Source organism: Pan troglodytes, chromosome 20, assembly GCF_028858775.2.
Source record: "Pan troglodytes isolate AG18354 chromosome 20, NHGRI_mPanTro3-v2.0_pri, whole genome shotgun sequence".
Classification (NCBI taxonomy): domain Eukaryota; kingdom Metazoa; phylum Chordata; class Mammalia; order Primates; family Hominidae; genus Pan; species Pan troglodytes.
In genome coordinates, this window is record NC_072418.2 from 22322362 (window position 1) to 22343726 (window position 21365).

General features: G+C 43.4%; 1 protein-coding gene across 2 annotated transcripts; it reads left to right on the forward strand.

The window, feature by feature from the left end:
* Window positions 1-573: 573 nt before the first annotated feature.
* On the forward strand, window positions 574-15652 carry ZNF101 (zinc finger protein 101). 2 transcript variants are annotated; one of them, XR_010153770.1, is made up of 5 exons: window positions 574-1060; window positions 10008-10134; window positions 10872-10932; window positions 11327-12628; window positions 15086-15652. XR_010153770.1 is itself a non-coding variant. In XM_001137465.8 (4 exons), the coding sequence occupies exons 1-4, from the start codon at window positions 632-634 to the stop codon at window positions 12444-12446; spliced, it is 1737 nt and encodes a 578-aa protein (XP_001137465.2). In that variant the 5' UTR covers window positions 574-631; the 3' UTR covers window positions 12447-14985. The 2 variants fall into 2 exon arrangements, 1 of the variants encoding a protein (XP_001137465.2); XM_001137465.8 differs by lacking the exon at window positions 15086-15652 and having other exon boundaries at window positions 11327-14985.
* Window positions 15653-21365: the final 5713 nt, after the last annotated feature.

Here is a 21365-nt window from a genome sequence, read left to right on the forward strand (position 1 = left end):
AAATACAAAAATTAGCCGGGAGTGGTGGTGGGCGCCTGTAATCGCAGCTACCCGGGAGGCTGAGGCAGGAGAATCGCTTGAAACCGGAAAGCGGAGGTTGCAATTAGCTGAGATCGTGCCATTGCATTCCAGCCTGGGCAACAAGAGCGAAATTCCGTCTCAAAAAAAAAAAAAAAAAAAAAAAAAAAAAAAAAAAGCAGCAGGAAGGACCCACTGAGTACAGGAAGCCGACAGGGCCTGCTCCGGAAAACCAGGAGCTGTAAGGTCAGCCGAAAGGACGAAAAGACCTGAAGTCAATCAAGTAAGTTTTATTAACCTGCTGGGCTGCTCCCCCACAGTTAGAGGAGGCAGCCCCGCTTACAGACTACAGCAGGGCTTTATAGGGCGAGGAACTGGGCTGGGGTGTGAGAACTGAGTCGGGGGTGCAGGTGTCCTGACCGCATCCTGGAGATGTTTTTGCCAGCTTTGTTATGCAAGGTGGGCAGGTGTTGTGACCGCATCCTGGAACTGTCTGCCGGTTCAGCTGAAGTCTTTTGAACAAACAGTTACTGGAGGGGTCAGTGGAGAGGAGGTCTACTTCTAGCCCGGGGGGAGTTGTGTGGCGGTCACAAAGGACTGTATTGTAAGACTGATGGGGGAAGGAGGGGAACAGTCTGGTTGGGTTGACCCTAACAGGAGCAAGTTCTGCTTCCATGCAAGTCCAGGTCCAAGGTCCCAGCGAGGGGCTGTGGGTAGCACCTGTCAGTCACACCCCACACAGCGGGCGGATTATCTGAGGATTCCGATCACCTCTCCTGTCGCTCAAGCCCCAGGGGCGGGACCTGGGGCACCAACCTGTCAGAGGCGCTGTGCGGCAAACTGTCCAATCAGGTGCGCCGGGAGGAGGGGCAACTTCCAAAGCCGGAAGCGGTCTCATTTCCCGCCGGCCCCTCATTCGGGTCCGGATTTTAGTTCCTCGGGGAGCCCCTGGTGCCCCGGATACGGCAGATTCTGTCGTGTGGGACCTGTTCTGGCTGCTCCAGCCCCAGGGAGGACCCAGGACACCCGGAAGCCGGAAATGGTGAGCGTGCGGAGCCGGGCGTCCGGAGACCTGAGGAGGAGCTGGTCGGAACCGGCAGTGGCTGGACCTGGGCCTCCCCGCGGCGACTGTGGGGGTCTGGGACCCGAGTCCCCCAGGCGCAGCTCGACCCTTGGTCCCCTCGGTCGCCGGGTGGAGCTGGACCAGCCGCCGGGACCCCGGGTGTCCTGTCCCGGCCCCGGAGCCCTCTCAGGGCAGCTCCGCGCCCGCAGCCCCGCGTCTCCCCAGATCGTGCGGGGGCCTCAGGAGGGTCTTAGGGGGAATCCCGCCTCGGGTGTGGGGTTCGTGCGGGAGGAGCCGTGGCCTGTGGGGTCCCCAGTTCCTCCTCCCTTAGGCGGTCCCCGTTTCCTTCGGAGTCTTCCAAAGGTGTGGGAAGCTGGGTTTCAAACCCACGACCCCGTCCCCCAGCCTCGCTCCTCCCAGGGCTGCAGTAAATCCCTAAATTTCCCCGCATTCCCCAACCCTAAGTTCTCCCTCCAGTACATCCACTTCACATTATTATTATTATCATTATTTCTATTATTTTTGAGACGGAGTCTCACTCTGTCGCCCAGGCTGGAGTGCAGTGGCACTGTCTGGGCTCACTGCAGCCTCCGTCTTCCGGGTTCAAGTGATTCTCCTGCCTCAGCCTCCTGAGTAGCTGGAATTACAGGTGCCCGCCACCACGTCCGGCTAACTTGTATTTTCAGTAGAGACAGGTTCACCATGTTGGCCGTGCTGAAGTCCTGATCTCAGGTATCTGCCTGCCTCGGTCTCCCAAAGTGCTGGGATTACAGGCTTGAGCCACTGCGCCTGGCAAGACCCAGTGTTTTAACTGTCATCTTTTCCAAGGAGCCCTAGATGGCACTTCTTAAAAAGTTCATTTTCCGTTTGTGAACATTTCGCATGCGAGCAAAGCAGAAAATAACCCCCTGACACTCCGATGTTAAAAAAAAAAAAAAAAAATCACTGTGCCTGCCCTCTTTTTACCTTCCCTAGGCGCGGCCACCTTATCAGACAGTCTTTGGGTGGAGGCTCCTCTTGGGAACTTCACAGGGTATTGGGTCCTCAGCCCACCCTCCTATCTTTCTGGTCCTGGGTTTCAGGACCGTCCAGGGACTTCTTCCAGCTGCCCTCGGAAGAACGGGTGAAAAGTCTGTCCTGGCGTGGTTAATCTTTCCTGGTTGTTTGATGAGCCTCCTAGGGAGGAGCTCTTGTCTTTTGAAAAGAAGTTTCCTTAGGAAATTCCAGAGGGATTCCCTGCTGGCCCTTGGGGGTGGGGTGGGGCCAGAAACAGTAGAAAGAAACTTCTCCCTTCTGAGGCAGCTCAGGCTGGCATGCAGTGGCACAGTCATGGCTTACTACGGCCTCAACCTCTGGGGCCCAAGCAATCCTCCTGCCTCAGTCTCCCAAGAAGCTGGGACCACAGGCATGGGCCACGCCCGGCTAGTTTTTATTTTTTGTAGAGACAAGGTCTCACTATGTTGCCCAGTCTGCTCTGGAAGTCAAAAGCGATTCTCCTGCCCAGGTGGCTCACGCCTGTAATTCCAGCACTTTGGGAGGCTGGGGCGGGAAGATCTCTTGAGCCCAGAAGTTTGAGACCAGCCTGGGCAACGTGGCGAGACCCCATTTATACAACAAATACAAAAATTAGCCGAGTATGGTGGCGCATGCCTGTAGTCTCAGCTACTCAGGAGACTGAGGTGGGAGAGCCACCTGAACCCGGGGAGGTTGAGACTGCCGTTAGCTGTGATTGCGCCACTGCACTGACGACAGAGTGAGACCCTGTCTTTAAAAAAAAAAAGGAAATCTTCCATTATGGCTGCAGAATATGAATACATTCCCACAAAAAAAAAGGCATGGTAGGTCGGGCGCGATGGCTCACGCCTGTAATCCCAACACTTTGGGAGGCAGAGGCAGGCGGATCACGAGGTCAGGAGATCGAGACCATCCTGGCTAACACGGGGAAACCCCGTCTCTACTAAAAATACAAAAAAATTAGCCAGGCGTGGTGGCGAGCGCCTGTAGTCCCAGATATTCTGGAGGCTGAGGCAGGAGAATGGCGTGAATCCGGGAGGCGGAGCTTGCCGTGAGCTGGAGATCGCGCCACTGCACTCCAGCCTGCGCGACAGAGCGAGACTCCATCTCAAAAAATAAATAATAAAAAAAGGCATGGTAGATAAGCAGAAATTAGTGATTTACAAAGATTCACCAGCACATCAGCTCCTCTCCTTTGCAGGTTGGGGAATTTGTGATGGTGGATAACTCTGTTCTGTTTTGTGTTATCTGGATTTGACAGATTAACGCTGAATCCTTTGGGATAAGTTTGGCAACATCTAGAAGTAGTCAGATATGATCTTTTGTTTACTGAATAGTTTATTATGGAAAAAATACTGAATGACATCTGAAAGTGATAGATACTCATCTCTTTTCATAAGGATACTAATCTTACTCCTAGGGCTCTCTCATGATCTCATGTAATCCCAGTTATTTCCCAGAGTTGCTGCCCGTAATATTAATACCATCACCTTAGGTGTTAGGATTTTTTTTTTTTTTTTTTTTTTTTTTTTGAGACAGAGTCTTGCTCTGTCGCCCAGGCTGGAGTGCAGTGGCGCGATCTCGGCTCACTGCAAGCTCCGCCTCCCGGGTTCACGCCATTCTCCTGCCTCTGCCTCCCGAGTAGCTGGGACTACAGGTGCCCGCCATTACGCCCGGCTAATTTTTTGTATTTTTAGTAGAGACGGGGTTTCACCGTGTTAGCCAGGATGGTCTCGATCTCCTGACCTCGTGATCCGCCCGCCTTGGCCTCCCAAAGTGCTGGGATTACAGGCGTGAGCCACCGTGCCCGGCAGATATTTTTCAACGTATGCTTTTTACATCATAATCATTTTATTCATGAGACATTTTCAGACTTCAAGAAAAATTTCAGTAGGCTTTGTTCTTTTCTAAAAATTGACTTCAACGGCTTGTAACGGCAATTCAAGATGAACTGAGGGCAGGAACACTGGCAAACACCTGTAATTCTAGGTACTTGAGAGGCTGAGGCGGGAGAATCGATTTAGCCCAGGAGTTCAAGTCCAGCCTGGGCAACATAGTGAGACCCCCATCTCTTAAAAAAATGTGTGTGTGTATATATATATAAATTATATGTATGATTACATATATAATATATTTATAAGTTGTATGATTATATATATTTATAAATTTTATGTATGATTATATATATATTTATAAATTTATTTATTTTATTTTTTTACTTTCGAGACAAAGTCTTGCCCTGTTGCCCAGGCTGGAGTGCAATGGTACAATCTCGGCTCACTACAACCTCCGCTAAAGCGATTCTCCTGCCTCAGCCCTCCCCCACGCCCGGTAGCTGAACCCGGTAGCTGAATCCTGAGTAGCTGGGATTACAGGTGCCCTCCACCACGCCTAGCTAATTTTTTTTAGCTTTAGTAGAGACAGGGTTTTGCCATGTTGGCCAGGCTGGTCTCGAACTCCTGACCTCATGGTCCTCCTGCGTCGGCCTCCCATAGTGTTGGGATTACAGGCGTGAACCATCACATTCAGCCCTATATGCATTTTAGAACGGGCTTTTTTTTTGGGGGGGGGGGGGTCTCTGTTGCCCAGGCTGGAGTGCGGTGGCACGATCTCAGCTCATTGCAACCTCCGCCTCCCAGGTTCAAACGATTTTCCTGCCTCAGCCTCCCAAGTACCTGGGATTACAGGCACCTGCCACCACGCCCAGCCAATTTTTTGTATTTTTAGTAGACACGGGGTTTCAACATGTTGGCTAGGCCAGTCTGAAACTCCTGAGCTCAGGCAATCCTCCCACTTCGACCTCCCAAAGTGTTGGGATTATAGGCATGAGCCACTGTGACTGGCTGGTATTTTTATTTCTGAAAAAAGAAAACAAAACAAAAAAAACCAGACATGGGATTTTGATAGGGATTGTATTGAATTTGCAGATCATTTTGGGAAGTAGTACCTTCCAAATAATGTAAAGTCTTTTTTTTTTCTTTGACACAGAGTCTTGCTCTATCACCCAGACTGGAATGCAGTGGCACGGTCTTGGCTCACTGCAACCTCCACTTCCTGGTTTCAAGCGATTCTCCTGCCTCAGCCTCCTGAGTAGCTGGGACTACAAGCGCATGCCACCACGCCTGGCTAATTTTTTTTTTGTATTCTTAGTAGAGATGGGATTTTACCATGTTGGCCAGGCTGGTCTCAAACTCCTGACCTCAGGTGATTTGCCTGCCTTGGCCTCCCAAAGTGGTGGGATTACAGATATGAGCCAATGTGCTGGCTTTTTTTTTTTTTTTTTTTAACTGGAGTCTTGCTCTGTCGCCGAGGCTGGGGTTCAGTGGCATGATCTCGGCTCACTGCAACCTCCACCTTCTGGGTTCAAGCAATTCTTCTGTCTCAGTCTCCGGAGTAGCTGGGATTACAGGCACGTGCCACCATACCTGGCTAATTTTTGTATTTTCAGTAGAGACAGGGTTTCATCATGTTAGCCAGGCTGGTCTTGAACTCCTGACCTTGTAATCCACCCACCTCGGCCTCCCAAAGTGCTAGGGTTGCAGGCATGAGCCACCGCATCTGGCCGAATAATGTAAAGTCTTCGAACACATGAACACAAGATATTTTTCAATTTGTCTTTAATTTCATTCAGCAACATTTTGTTGTTTTTAGTGTACAAGTCGTCTTTCGACTTCTTGGTTTTGTAATTTCTAAGCGTTCAATTCTTTTTTTTTTTTTTTTTTTTTTTGAGACAGAGTCTCACTCTATCGCCCAGTCTGGGCTATTTGGTGTCCTGGGTTTCATATTTGTTGAGGTTTTTAAAATTATTATTATTATTATTATTATTTTGAGACGGAGTCTTGCTTTGTTGCCCAGGATGGAGTGCAGTGGTGCGATCTCAGCTCACTGCAACCTCTGTCTCCTGAGTTCAAGCGATTCTCCTGCCTCAGCCTCCCAAGTAGTTGGGATTACAGGTGCCTGCCACCGCGCCCAACTAATTTTTGTATTTTTAGTAGAGACGGGGTTTCACCATCTTGGCCAGGCTGGTCTTGAACTCCTAACCTTTTGATCCACCTGCCTTTGCCTCCCAAAGTGCTGGGATTACAGATGTGAGTCACCGCGCCTGGCCTATTCAATTCTTTTTGGTGCTACTGTTTGTGGTATTGTTTTCTTAATTTCTTTTTCACATTATTCAGTTTTGGTGCATATAAATGTAGCTGACTTTTTTGGTCTTGAGACAGTCTACCTCTGTTGCCCAGACTGGAGTACAATGGTGTGATCTCGGCTCACTGCAACCTCTGCCTCCTGGGTTCAAGTGATTCTCCTGCCTTAGCCTCTCGAATAGCTGGGACTACAGGCGTGGGCTACCACACCTGGCTGATTGTGTATTTTTAGTAGAGATGGGGTTTCACCATGCTGGTCAGGCTGGTCTTGAACTTCTCACCTCAAGTGATCTACTCGCCTCGACCTCCCGAAGTGCTGGGATTACAGGCGTGAGCCACCGCACCCAGCCCCATTGTTTTTCATATTTGAACCATCCTTGCATTTTGCGGATAAATCTCTCTTGATGATGTCATATAATCCTTTAAATATGCTGTCAGGTATGATTTGCTAGCATTTATTTGAGGATTTTTTGCATTGATATTCATAAAGGGCATTTGTAGTTTTGTTTTTTGTAGTGTCTGTCTTTGGTGTCAGCATAATTTTGACCTCATAGAGGGAGTTTGGAAATGTCCCCTCTTCAGTTTTGGAAGAGTTTGAGGAGGATTGATAGCAATTCTTTTTTAAATTTTTGGTGGATTTCAGCAGTGAAACTATTTGGTGTCCTGGGTTTTGTATTTGTTGAGGTTTTTAAAATTATTATTATTATTATTTTGAGATGGAGTCTCGTTTTGTCGCCCAGGATGGAGTGCAGTGGCGCCATCTCGGCTCACTGCAACCTCTGCCTCCCAGGTTCACGCCATTGTCCTGCCTCAACCTCCCCAGTAGCTGGGACTACAGGTGCCTGCCTCCACGCCAGGCTACTTTTTTGCGTTTTTAGTAGAGACGGGGTTTCACCGTGTTAGCCAGGATGGTCTCAATTTCCTGACCTTGTGATCCACCCTCCTCTGCCTCCCAAAGTGCTGGGGTTACAGGCGTGAGCCACCGCGCCCAGCCAATTTATTATTTTTCTTAATTTATTTTATTTTTTTGAGATGGAGTTTCACTCTTGTTGCCCAGGCTGGAGTGTAATGGCATGATCTCGGCTCACTGCAACCTCCGCCTCCCGGGTTCATGCGATTCTCCTGCCTCTGCCTCCCAAGTAGCTGGGATTACCGGCGTCCACCAGCACGCCCAGGTAATTTTTTGTATTTTTAGTAGAGACGGAGTTTCACCATGTTGGCTAGGCTGGCCTCGAACTCCTGACTTAAGGGGATCCACCCGCCTTGGCCTCCCAAAGTGCTGGGATTACAGGCATGAGCCACCGTGCCTGGCTTTTTTTTTTTTTTTTATTACTATGCCAATCTCCTGCTACTACAGCTCTGTTCAGATTTTTTGTTTTTTCATGACTCAGTCTTGGTATATTGTGTATGTGTAGACATTTGTCCACGTAATCAGTTATATAATTTACTGAAGTATTCTAAAGGACTTCTGAAATTAAGCCTGAGTTGTACAGTTTTTTGTCCTCTGCTATATGTATGTATTCTGCTGCTGTTGCTGTGAGTGTAAGGGGTGAGGTGAGGGGAATCATTCTGTTGACCTATGACTTAGCCTCATTTAAAGATAATAGGCCAGGCACAGTGGCTTATGCGTGTAGTCCCAGCACTTTCAGAGGCGAAGGTGGGCAGATCGCTTTAGCCCAGGAGTTTGAGAGGAGCCTGGGCAACACAGGGAGAGCCTATCTCTACAAAAAATACAAAAATTAGCTGGGTGTGGTGGTGCCCACCTGTAGTAGGGAACAAGGTGGGATGATCACTTGAGCCTGGGAGGTTAAGACTGCAGGGGCCATGATTGTACCACTGCACTCTAGTCTGGACAACAGAGTGAGATCCTATCTCAAAAAATATTATATCAATCTGTATTTATTTATTTATTTATTTGGAGACAAAGTCTCACTCTGTCACCCAGGCCGGAGTGCAGTAACACAATCCTAGCTCACTGCAACCTTGAATTCCTGGGCTCAAGCAATCCTCCTGCCTTAACTTCCCAAGTAGCTGGGACCACAGACACCTGCTAACATACCCTGCTAATGTTTTAAAAAAATTTTTCTAGAGGTGGCTATAACTTTTAATTTTTTTGTTTTTTGAGGTGGAGTCTTGCTCTGTTGCCCAGGCCCACCACGCCAGGCTAATTTTTCTATTTTTAATAGAGACCAGTTTTCACTATGTAGGCCAGGCTGGTCTTTAACTCCTGACCTCAAGTGGTCCACCCTACTACTCTACATGCCTGCTCTGTTATTAACCAAGTTTTCATATGAATACTGGCCCATTGAAGACTCTCTTCTTTTTCCTTGATCTATTTGTTTATCTCTCTGCTAATAGTATGCTGTCCTGAATGTGATGGTTTGGAAATCTTTGGTGTTAGGTAAGCCATCCACCTGCTATTCAGAAGGCTTGACAATTATTAGATGTTAATTCCTGCACACCAGGTGGTGGGAGGTTTGGAAAAGTAGCTTTTGTTGACCTAAAATGTCTGTTTTGGGGATTTTTTTTTTTTTTTTTTTTTTTTTTTTTTTTTGAGACAGCGTCTCGCTCTGTTGCCCAGGCTGGAGTGCAGTGGCATGATCTCAGCTGACTGTAATCTCCGCTTCCTGGGTTCAAGTGATTCTTCTGTCTCAGCCTCCCAAATAGCTGGGACTACAGGCATGCGCCATCACGCCTGGCTAATTTTTTGTATTTTTAGTAGAGATGGGGTTTCACCATGTTGGCCAGGCTGGTCTCAAACTCCTGTCCTCAAGTGATCCACCTGCCTCGGCCTCCCAAAGTGCTGGGATTACAGGTGTGAGTCACCACACCCAGCTGTATTGGGTATTTATGAAGTTTTATAAGGATATCATTTGGAAGAAGGGACATCTTATTGAGTTTTTTCTAGGAACACATGTTATCTTTCCACTTACTCCATACTGCTTTGACATTACCTGACAGAAATTTTAAAATTCTTCCATTAGGACAATTAAATATTGATCATGAATCTTATTTACTACTTGATTAAATTTGGTCTAGAGTAAACTGCTTGCAAGCTTCAGGATATTCTCTCTTGGTATAACCACATGGGATGAGCTCAGTTCCCCAGTGGACAAGTTGTGACAACACGTGTGACATATTGTCTCCCAGGAAAGCTCATTAAAGACTCTGTGCCCAGAGTGTTTTTCTGGGGCTAGTGCCCTAGGCACCGCTTCTAGTTTGGAACAAAAGAGTAGGCTTTCAGAAGGAAAACAGTTCAGTCAGTACCATCCTGTCTGTCAATACCATAAACCGTTTAGCCACAGTAAGCCACTTTGTCACTTAAGTTGATGGGATCCCTCTCGTAGTCTAAGTTGACCCCGATAGTAGCAAAGGTCGAACTTGGTGAACAGGCCTTTCTAAGGATACCCAGACTCAGGACTGCTGAAATGAGCGCTGTCTGCACACCAGGTGGTGGGAGTTTGTTGTGACAGGTACTAGAGATCCACTCTGCAAAGAGCATTTGGGGCAACGCAGCAGCACAACTGACTCCCTGGACCCACCACAGAGAGGGTGGTCCTCCTCTGTGGCTGGCTCTCTGAGTAGGTCAGTTCTCACACTGGAACTGCTGCAAGGGAGGAAGTGCGTGTAGATAGAGAGGAGGAGGCCGATGACTCAATCATGGAGTGAGTGTTTGGAGAGCCCGGCGTCATGGGATCACTCATGTATTGAGTAGAGATCCCCAGTGCTGAGTCTCACCCCTCCTCCTCCACACCTGTGGGATGTTTCAGGACTCAGTGGCCTTTGAGGATGTGGCTGTGAACTTCACCCAGGAGGAGTGGGCTTTGCTGAGTCCTTCCCAGAAGAATCTCTACAGAGATGTGACGCTGGAAACCTTCAGGAACCTGACCTCAGTCGGTAAGAAGGACATTTCCTTCCTTAGTCAATTAGAAGACAAGTGTGCTTTGGTCACCAGTGTGGTTGCACAGTTTGGAATGTGGAAAGAGAATACGTTGGTGAATAAATGGGGCATCGTGGGCCAGGTACAGTGGCTTACCCTTGTAATCCTAGTGCTTTGGGAAGCTACGGTGGGAAGATTGCTTGCGTCCAGGAGTTTGAGACCAGCCTGGGCAACATGATGAGACCCTGTCTCTTTAAAAAAAAAAAAAAAAAAAGTGGGGGGTGGGCAATTGTGGCAGCTCACGCCTATAATCCCAGCACTTTGGGATAATGTTGAGATAATGTTGAGAAATGCAGAAGTATTGCTGGGTGTGATGGCTCCTGCCTGTAATCCCAGCACTTTGGGAGGCTGAGGCAGGTGGATCACCTGAGGTCAAGAGTTTGAGACCAGCCTGGTCAACATGGCGAAACCTCATCTCTACTAAAAATACAAAATTAGCTGGGTGTGGTAGTGCATACCTGTAATCCCAGCTACTCGGGAGGCTGAGGCAGGAGAATCACTAGAACTCAGGAGGCGGAGGCTGCAGTGAGCAGAGATTGCATCACTGCACTCCAGCCTGGGTGGCAGAGTGAGACTTTGTCTCCAAAAAAAAAAAAAAATCAGGCATTGTGGCAGTGTTTAATGAACTTAGAACCTAGTGATTTTTCTGTAATTTTAAATAATTCATAATAATTTCTCTGGGTCTACATTTTAGGAATCCAATGGAAAGACCAGGACATTGAGAATCTGTACCAAAATCTGGGGATTAAGCTAAGGTAATCTCCACTCACAAGAGGAAGCAGTGTCTCTTGAGGGAATCTTAGTAGGTCAGGAAAATTTTTAAAAAAATACAAGACAAATAAGTACAATGTTAGGTTTTTAACTGATTATTAGAAGATTGCCACCAAAAATCTATCCTTCAATGTAATGTAGATGTTGAGTGTCTGGACAGGGTACTAAGAATCTGTGACATGGATGTCACTGTTTGGATAATTGCTATGGGGAGCTGGGTAGCAGAATCATCAGTACACTTCCTTTCTAATAATTCTGACCCAGGAGAAAACCTCCACTTTTCCTGATTTTGGTAGCAGCATAAGTCTTAAGACATGTCAATTAGTAGAAAAGCATTAATAAACCAAGCATTGATAATGCGTTTGTCATTTTTCATAGAAGTCTGGTGGAGAGGCTCTGTGGACGTAAAGAAGGGAATGAACACAGAGAAACTTTCAGCCAGATTCCTGATTGTCACCTGAACAAGAAAAGTCATACTGGAGTGAAACCATGCAAATGCAGCGTGTGTGGGAAAGTCTTCCTCCGTCATTCATTCCTGGACAGGCACCTGAGAGCTCATGCTGGACACAAACGATCTGAGTGTGGTGGGGAATGGAGAGAGACGCCCCGTAAACAGAAACAACATGGGAAAGCCTCCATTTCCCCCAGTAGTGGTGCACGGCGCACAGTAACACCAACTCGAAAGAGACCTTATGAATGCAAGGTGTGCGGGAAAGCCTTTAATTCTCCCAATTTATTTCAAATCCATCAAAGAACTCACACTGGAAAGAGGTCCTATAAATGTAGGGAAATAGTGAGAGCCTTCACGGTTTCCAGTTTCTTTCGAAAACATGGAAAAATGCATACTGGAGAAAAACGCTATGAATGTAAATACTGTGGAAAACCTATCGATTATCCCAGTTTATTTCAAATTCATGTTAGAACTCACACTGGAGAAAAACCTTACAAATGTAAACAATGTGCTAAAGCCTTCATTTCCGCAGGTTACCTTCGGACACATGAAATCAGATCTCACGCGCTGGAGAAATCCCACCAATGTCAGGAATGTGGGAAAAAACTCAGTTGTTCCAGTTCCCTTCACAGACATGAAAGAACTCATAGTGGAGGAAAACTCTATGAATGTCAAAAATGTGCCAAAGTCTTTAGATGTCCCACGTCCCTTCAAGCACATGAAAGAGCTCACACTGGAGAAAGACCTTATGAATGTAATAAATGTGGTAAAACCTTCAATTATCCCAGTTGTTTTCGAAGACATAAAAAAACTCATAGTGGAGAAAAGCCATATGAATGTACAAGGTGTGGTAAAGCCTTTGGGTGGTGCAGTTCCCTCCGAAGACATGAAATGACTCACACTGGAGAAAAACCCTTTGATTGTAAACAGTGTGGTAAAGTCTTTACTTTTTCAAATTACCTTAGACTTCATGAAAGAACTCATTTGGCCGGGCGTAGCCAGTGCTTTGGCAGGAGGCAGGGGGATCACCTGAGCCCAGGAGTTTGAGACTAGCCTGGGCAACATAAGAAGGCCCCATATCGGCTGGGTACGGTGGCTCACGCTTGTAATCCCAGCACTTTGGGAGGCTGAGGCGGGTGGATCACCTGAGGTCAGGAGTTCAAGACCAGCCTGGCCAACATGGTGAAACCCCGTCTCTACTAAAAATACAAAAAAATTAACTGGGCATGGTGGTGGGCACCTGTAATCCCAGCTACTCGGGAGGCCGAGGCAGGAGAATCGCTTGAACCTGGGAGGTGGAGGTTGCAGTGAGCCGAGATCACGCCATTGCACTCCAGCCTGGGCGACAAAAGTGAGACTCCATCACACACACACACAAAAAAGCCCCATATCGCCTGGTGGCTCATGCCTGTAAAACCAGCACTTTGGGAAGCCGAGGTGGGTGGATCATGAGGTCCAGAGATGGAGACTATCTTGGCCAACATGGTGAAACCCCATCTCTTCTAAAAATACAAAAATTAGCCAGGCGTGGTGGTGTGTGCCTGTAGTCCCAGCTACTCGGGAGGCTGAGGCAGGAGAATTGCTTGAACCAGGGACTTGGAGGTTGCAGTGAGCCAAGATCGCGCCGCTGCACTCCAGCCTGGTGACAGAGCGAGACTTCGTCTCAAAACAAACAAAAAAAAGAAGGCCCCGTATCTCCAAAGAAAAAAAAAATTAACTGGGTGAGGTGGTGCATCCCTGTAGTTCTAGCTGCTCAGAAAGCTGAGGTGGGAGGAACCCTTGAGCCTGGGAGGTTGAGGCTGCAGTGAGCTGAGATCGTGCCACTACACTCCAGCCTGGATGACGGTGACACTCTGTCTCAGAAAAAAAGGGAAAGAAATAATTCTCATTTATACAGGAGAGAAATCCTATGAATGTAAGGAATATGGGAATACATTCAGTTTCCAAAGATATGAAAAGACTAACTGGAAAAAAATCCAAAGACCTCAGATATTCCAGTTCTATTCAGAGCCATAAAAGGACTCATACTGGAGAAAAATTGTAGAAATGTACAGAATATGGGGAAACTCTCATTGCTCTCATCTCCATTCAAAGACACGTGTCAGTGCACACTGGAGATGGATGGTATGAATCGAAGAATACACACTGGATGGAAACGTTAGTAGTTTGGAAAATACAGGAAACTTCAATTTTAACAATAATTAAAATTCACATGGGCTGTGCACAGTGGCTCTCGCCTGTAATCCCAGCATTTTGGGAGGCTGGGGTGGGTAGATTGCTTGAGGCCAGGTATTCAAGACCAGCCTGGCAACCTGGAGAAATCCCATGTATACAAAAAATAGAAAAGTTAGCCAGGGATGATGGTGTTCGCCTGTAGTCCCAGCTACTCAGGAAGCTGAGGTGGGAGGATTGCTTGAGTTTGGGAGGTCGAGGTTGCAGTGAGTGGAGATTGCGCCACTGGACTCCAGCCTGGGCGACAGCGAGACCCTGTCTAAAAAATTAATCATGTGAGAACATCCACTCGAAAGAAATCCTATAAACGTAAGTAATTTTGAAAGCCTGATGCAAATTAATTATTATATAATGCTCAAAAACTTAATCATGAATGAGTTATTACACAAAGTTATATAGCATTTATCAGTGGCTCATTCTTTTTTCTTTTTTTTTTTTTTTGAGATGGAGTTTTGCTCTGTCGCCCAGGCTGGAGTGCAGTGGCACAATCTCGGCTCACTGCAACCTCCGCCTCCTGGGTGCGAGCAATTTTCCTGCCTCAGCCTCCTGAGTAACTGGGATTATAAGCACATGCCACCACACCTGGCTAATTTTTTTGTATTTTTAGTAGAGATGGGGCTTCACCATGTGGTTCAGGCTGGTCTCAGACTCCTGACCTTGTGATCCGCCCTCCTTGGCCTCCCAAAGTGCTGAGATTACAGGTGTGAGCCACCGCGCCTGGCCTTTTTTTTTTTTTTTTCCTGAGACACAGTCTCACTCTGTTGCCCAGGCTAGAGTGTAGTGGCGCGATCTTGACTCACTGTAGCCTCTGACTTCTGGGTTCAAGCAATTCTCCTGCTTCAGTCTCCGAAGCATCTGGGATTATAGGCGCACGCCACCATGCCCAGCTAAATTTTTGGTATTTTTGTAGAAACGGTTTTTCCACATTGGCCAGGCTGGTCTTGAACTCCTGACCTCAAGGAATCCATCCTCTTCAGCCTCGCAAAGTGCTGAGATTATAGGCATGAGACACCTTGCCCGGCCCCTGTGACTCATTCTTAAAAAGGATCTTTGGATTATGGGTTTCCACTTTTGCAAGGAAATGTGAGAATGATACTCTTTAAGCAGTGGTACCTGAGGTTTAATAGGAAGTGTTTTTATCCTAAGTTAGTTAATAAAATTTTTTTCTATCCATTTTAGTTTTCATTTTTTTTCTATCCATCTTAAAGTGTTGGATCTGTGGGTGAAGTGAAATTTATTTCTAATATGTAAGCAGGTTTAATTTTTATGTAGTGTTTAATTGTTCTGTGATGAATGGGCCATTACAAAATGAGTCTATTTTTGTTTGTTTTCTTTTGTTTTTGAGACTGAGTCTTGCTCTGTCGCCAGGCTGAAGTGTAGTGGCGCGATCTTGGCTCACTGCAGCCTCCACCTCCCGGGTTCAAGTAATCCCCCTGCCTCAGCCTCCTGAGTAGCTGGGACTACAGGCGCGTGCCGACATGCCTGGCTAATTTTTTGTATTTTAGTAGAGACGGGGTTTCATTGTACTGGCCAGGATGGTCTTGATTTCCTGACCTTGTGATCCACCCCACCTTGGCCTCCCAAAGTGCTGAGATTACAGGAGTGAGCCACTGCGCCCGGCCCATGAGTCTTTATTAATAGAGATTTCTTACTGGTGTTATGTGGCAGATTCTGCATATTCCTCACCCATCATATGTATTCCACTTTCCTTTATTATGGGGAAAACTACTCTTTTTGGCATGATACAATGTTGACTCCATTTTCTTTGCTAATAAGGACTTGGTATCAATTTATCAGTATGTAAAGTTTACCATAGAGTATTGTCTCATGTGAATCATTCCCATTTTTTGCTCTTTACTCTTTGTCGTTATTTCTGAGTACTATTTGGATGGTTCATTTTGACTTAAGGATAGCCCTGTGATATGACAATATTTTTATCTAATCTGATGGAGAAAGCATTTAGTCTCCTGATCAAGTATGATGTTAGCTGCAGGTTTTTAATAAATGCCTTAATTCAGTTTGAAGAAGTTCCCTTCTGTTCATTATTTATTGAGTGTTTCATCAAGTTGTATTGAACTTTTTTGCATCTATTGGGATGATCCCCCCCCCTTTTTTTTTTTTTTTGGAAACAAAGTTTCACGCTTCTTGCCCAGGCTGGAGTGCAGTGGCACAATCTTGGCTCACTGCAACCTCCACCTCCCAGGTTCAAGTGATTCTCCTGCCTCAGCCTCCCAAGTAGCTGGGATTACAGGTGCCCTCCACCACGCCTGGCTAATTTTTTGTATTTTTAGTACAGGTCAGGTTTCACCATGTTGGCCAGGCTGGTCTCGAACTCCTGACCTCAGGTGATCTGCCCGCCTCAGCCTCCCAAAGATCCTGTGGTGTTTAGTCAGTTTTGCATTGCTGTAAAGCAATGCCTGACACTGGGTAATTTGTAAAGTAGAGATTTCATTGGCTCACGATTCTGCAGGTTATAGAGGAAGCATGGTATCACATCTGCTGAGTTTCTGGTGAGGCCTCAGAGCTCTTATTCTTGGCAGAAGGTGAAGTGGGAGTAGGTATGTCACAAGGCAAGAGTAGGAGCAAGGGAGAGAGAGGGGGAGGTCTCAGACTCTCTTGAGTGAGCATTCACTCATCCCTAAGGGATGGTGCTAGGCCATTCATGACGGATCAGCCCCAATGGTATGATACTTCCCACTAGGCCCAACAGCCAACACTGGGGATCACATTTCTTTTTTTTTTTTTTTTTGAGATGGAGGTTTGCTCTGTCGCCGATGCTGGAGTACAATGGCGCGATCTTGGCTCACTGCAACCTCCGCCTCCTGGGTTCAAGTGAGTCTCCTGTCTCAGCCTCCCAAGTAGCTGGGATTACAGGCACACCACTACGCCCAGCTAATTTTTGTATTTTTAGTAGAGATAGGTTTTCACCATGTTGGTCAGCCTGGTCTCGATCTCCTGACCTCGTGATCCGCCCGCCTTGGCCTTCCAAAGTGTTGGGATTACAGGCGTGAGCCACTGTGCCCAGCCTGGGGATCACATTTCAACAAGAGATTTGGAGAGGACACATCTAAGCCATATAATTCCACCCCTATCCCTCCAAATCTCATATTCTCATATTGCAGAATACAATAATCCCTTCTCAATAGTCACCCAGAGTCTTAACTCATTCCAGCATTAACTCAAAAGTCAAAAGTCTCACATGAGACTCATGAAATGAAATGTCCATATTGTGGGGGTGGGGGGGCGGGACGGAGTAAAACTGCAGGGCCTTTGTATGCAATCAATTAAGTTGTTATTAGCTTAAAATAGACTTCGATAGCTAAGATTCTTTATGTAACCCTCATGGTAGCCCAGAAGAGAAAACCTATAGCAGATACGCAAAAGAGAAAGGAATCAAAGCAGAAAATCATTAACTCTCAAAGAGAGACAGAAAGAGGAAGAAAGGAACAAAGGATCTATAAAACAGTGAGAAAACAGTTAAAATGGGAATAGTAAGTCTTAACCTATCAACGATTACTTTATTTTTTATTTTATTTTATTTTATTTTTTGAGACAGAGTCTCACTCTGTTGCCTAGGTTGGAGTGCAGTGGCTGGCGCGATCTCAGCTCACTGCAACCTCCGCCTCATTGGTTCACGCCATTCTCCTGCCTCAGCCTCCTGAGTAGCTGGGATTACAGGTGCCTACCACCACACTGAGCTAATTTTTGTATTTTTAGTAGAGACGGGGTTTCACCTTGTTGGCCAGGCTGATCTCGAACTCCTGACCTCAGGTGATCTGCCTGCTTCTGCCTCCCAAAATGCTGGGATTACAAGCGTGAGCCACCATGCCTGGCCTCTATTTATTTAGAGACAAGTTCTCGCTCTGTCGCCCAGGCTGGAGTGCAGTGGCATGATCTCACCTCACTGCAACCTCTGCCTCCCAGGTTCAAGCGATTCTCCTGTCTCAGCCTCCTGAGTAGCTGGGGTTACAAGCACATGCCACCACACCTGGCTAATTTTTGTATTTTTAGTAGAGACGGGGTTTTACCATGTTGGCCAGGCTGGTCTTGTGACCTCAAGTGATCTGCCTGCCTCAACCTCCCAAAGTGCTGAGATTACAGGTGTGAGCCACCATGCTTGGCCAACAATTACTTTAAATGTAAACGGATTAAATTTCCAATCAAAATATATAGAGTGGCTGAATAGATTTTTAAAACACATGAAAAACACTACTGAACTATAAGCTACCTACAAGAGACTCCCTTCATTATTATTATTACTATTCTTTGACACAGAGTCTTGCTGTGTCGCCCAGGCTGGAGTACACTGGCACGATCTTGGCTAACTGTAACCTCTGCTTCCTGGGTTCAAGTGATTCTTCTGCCTCAGCCTCCTGAGTAGCTGGAACTACAGGCATGCACCACCATGCCCAGCTAATTTTTGTATTTTTAGTAGAGACAGTGTTTCACCATGTTGGCTAGGCTGGTCTCGAACTCCTGACCTCATGATCTGCCTGCCTCAGCATCCCAAAGTGCTGGGATTACAGGTGTGAGCCACGACTCCCTTCATTTTTATTTTTTATTTTTTGAGACAGAGTCTTGCTCTGTCGCTCAGGCTGGAGTGCAATGGTGCGATCTTGGCTCACTGCAAACTCTGCCTCCTGGGTTCAAGGGATTCTCCTGCCTTAGGCTCCAGAGTAGCTGGGATTACAGGCGTGCTCCATCACACCCGGCTAATTTTTTGTATTTTTAGTAGAAACGGGGTTTCACCATGTTGGCCAGGCTGGTTTCTAACTCCTGACCTTGTGATCCACCCGCCTCGGCCTCCGAAAGTGCTGGGATCATAGGCGTGAGCCACTGCGCTCGGCCACGACTCCCTTCATTTTTAAGGATATACTGGTCGGGCGCAGTGGCTTACACTTTGGGAAGCCAAGACAGGCAGATCACTTGACCCCAGGAGGTCGAGGCTGCAGTGAGCTGTGATTGTGCCACTGCGCTCGAGCCTGGGCAATGGAGACCCTGCCTCAAAAAAAAAAAAATGGTATATGCAAACAATGTAATATTCCTTAGCCTTATAAAAGGACATCCTTTTACATGCTACAACATGGATGAACTTTGAGGACATTATGCAGAAATAAGCCACTCGCGAAAAGACAAATACTGTGTGATCCTACACAGATGATCCATGGAAAATTGTCAAATTCATAAAATCAGAAACTGAATGTTAGTTGCTAGCAGGTAAGGAGGAGAGGGGGAAGTGAGGAGCTGTTATTCAGTGGGTACAGAGTTTCAGTTTTACCAGATGAAAACTTTCTGGAGATTGGTTGCAACCCCAGGTTAGTATAGTTGGTATTACTGATCTGTACGCTTAAAAATCATTAAGGACTGGGCATGGTGGCTCACACCTGCAATTCCAGCACTTTGGGAGGCTGAGGCGGCCAGATCACTTGAGGTCAGGAGTTCGAGACCAGCCTGGCAAGCATGGCGAAACCCTGTCTCTACTAAAAATACAAAAATTAGCCAGGCGTCGTGACACATACCTGTAATCCCAGCTACTCGGGAGGCTGAGGCACGAGAATCGCTTGAACCCAGGAGATGAAGTTGGAGTGAGCCGAGATCGTGCCACTGCACTCCAGCCTGGGACACAGCAAGACTATGTCTCCAAAATAAAATAAAATAATAAAAAATATATAAAATGGACATACACACATAGCCCTTCAGACAAACAAAATCACGACCTTGTCACTGCACATACAGCTGCAGACACAACCAACTCACAAGCCCTCCAGAGTAATGTCCCAGTGACACCAACGGATTCCCCCAGGCAGGCAGAGCCCAGGCCCTTGGCACTCCATCCCTACCGGCACTCCATCCCTACTGCTTTCCCTCCCTCCTGGGGACTAAGGCCCATCTGATACATTTTTTATTATATATATATAATATATTTATATATATTATTTATATTAAATATTAATATATTTTTATTTATATGAATATATAAATAAATTATATATTTATCTATTACATTAATATATATTTATCTATTACATTAATATATATTTATCTATTACATTAATATATATTTATATATGTTATATCTTTATATATCAATATATTTATATATAAATATATAAAAATTATATATAATATAATATATAGATATTATATTAATATATTTTTATATATAAATATATATTTATATAAAAATAAATTTATATTTATATAAAAATAAATTATATATATACAAATAAATTATATATATATTTATATACAAATAAATTATATATTTATATTATATATTTATATACAAATAAATTATATATTTATATTTATATACAAATAAATTATATATATACAAATAAATTATATATTTATATATAAATAAATTATATGTTTATATATAAATATATTATGTATATATATAAATTTATATTTATATATAAATTATATATTTATTATATATTTATATATAAATAAACTATATTATATATTTATATATAAACTATATATTATATATTTATATATAAACTATATTTATTATATATTTATATATAAACTATATTTATTATATATTTATATATAAACTATATATTTATTATATATTTATTATATATTTATATATAAACTATATATTTATTATATATTTATATATAAACTATATATTTATTATATATTTATATATAAACTATATATTTATTATATATTTATATATAAACTATATATTATATATTTATATATAAACTATATATTATATATTTATACATAATAAATTATATATTTATATTATATATTTATATATAATAAATGATATATATTTATATATAAATTATATATTTATGTTATATATATAAATTATATATTTATGTTATATATATAAATTATATATTTATGTTATATATTTATATATAAATTATATATTTATATCATATATTTATATATAAATTATATATTTATATCATATATTTATATATAAATAAATTATATATGTTATATATTTATATATAAATAAATTATATATGTTATATATTTATATATAATAAATTATATATCTATGTTATATATAAATAAATTATTTATGTTATATATTTATATATTTATACATAAATAATTTATTTATGTATAAATATATAAATAAATAATTTATTTATGTATAAATATATAAATAAATAATTTATTTATATATTTATATATAAATAAATTATATATTTGTTATATATATAAATAAATTATATATTTTTGTTATATATATAAATAAATTATATATTTATGTTATATATTTATATATAAATAAATTATATATTTATGTTATATATTTATATATAAATAAATTATATATTTATGTTATATATTTATATATAAATAAATTATATATTTATGTTATATATTTATATATAAATAAATTATATATTTATGTTATATATTTATATATAAATAAATTATATATTTATGTTATATATTTATATATAAATAAATTATATATTTATGTTATATATTTATATATAAATAAATTATATATTTATGTTATATATTTATATATAAATAAATTATATATTTATGTTATATATTTATATATTTATATATAAATATAATTTAAAATATATATTTATATATATTTATATTTTGAGATGGAGTCTCGCTCTGTCACCCAGGCTGGGGTGCAATGGCGCGATCTCGGCTCACTGCAATCTCTGCCTCCCGAGTTCAAGCGATTCTCCTGCCTCAGCCTCCAGAGTAGCTGGGGCTACAGCTACTCAT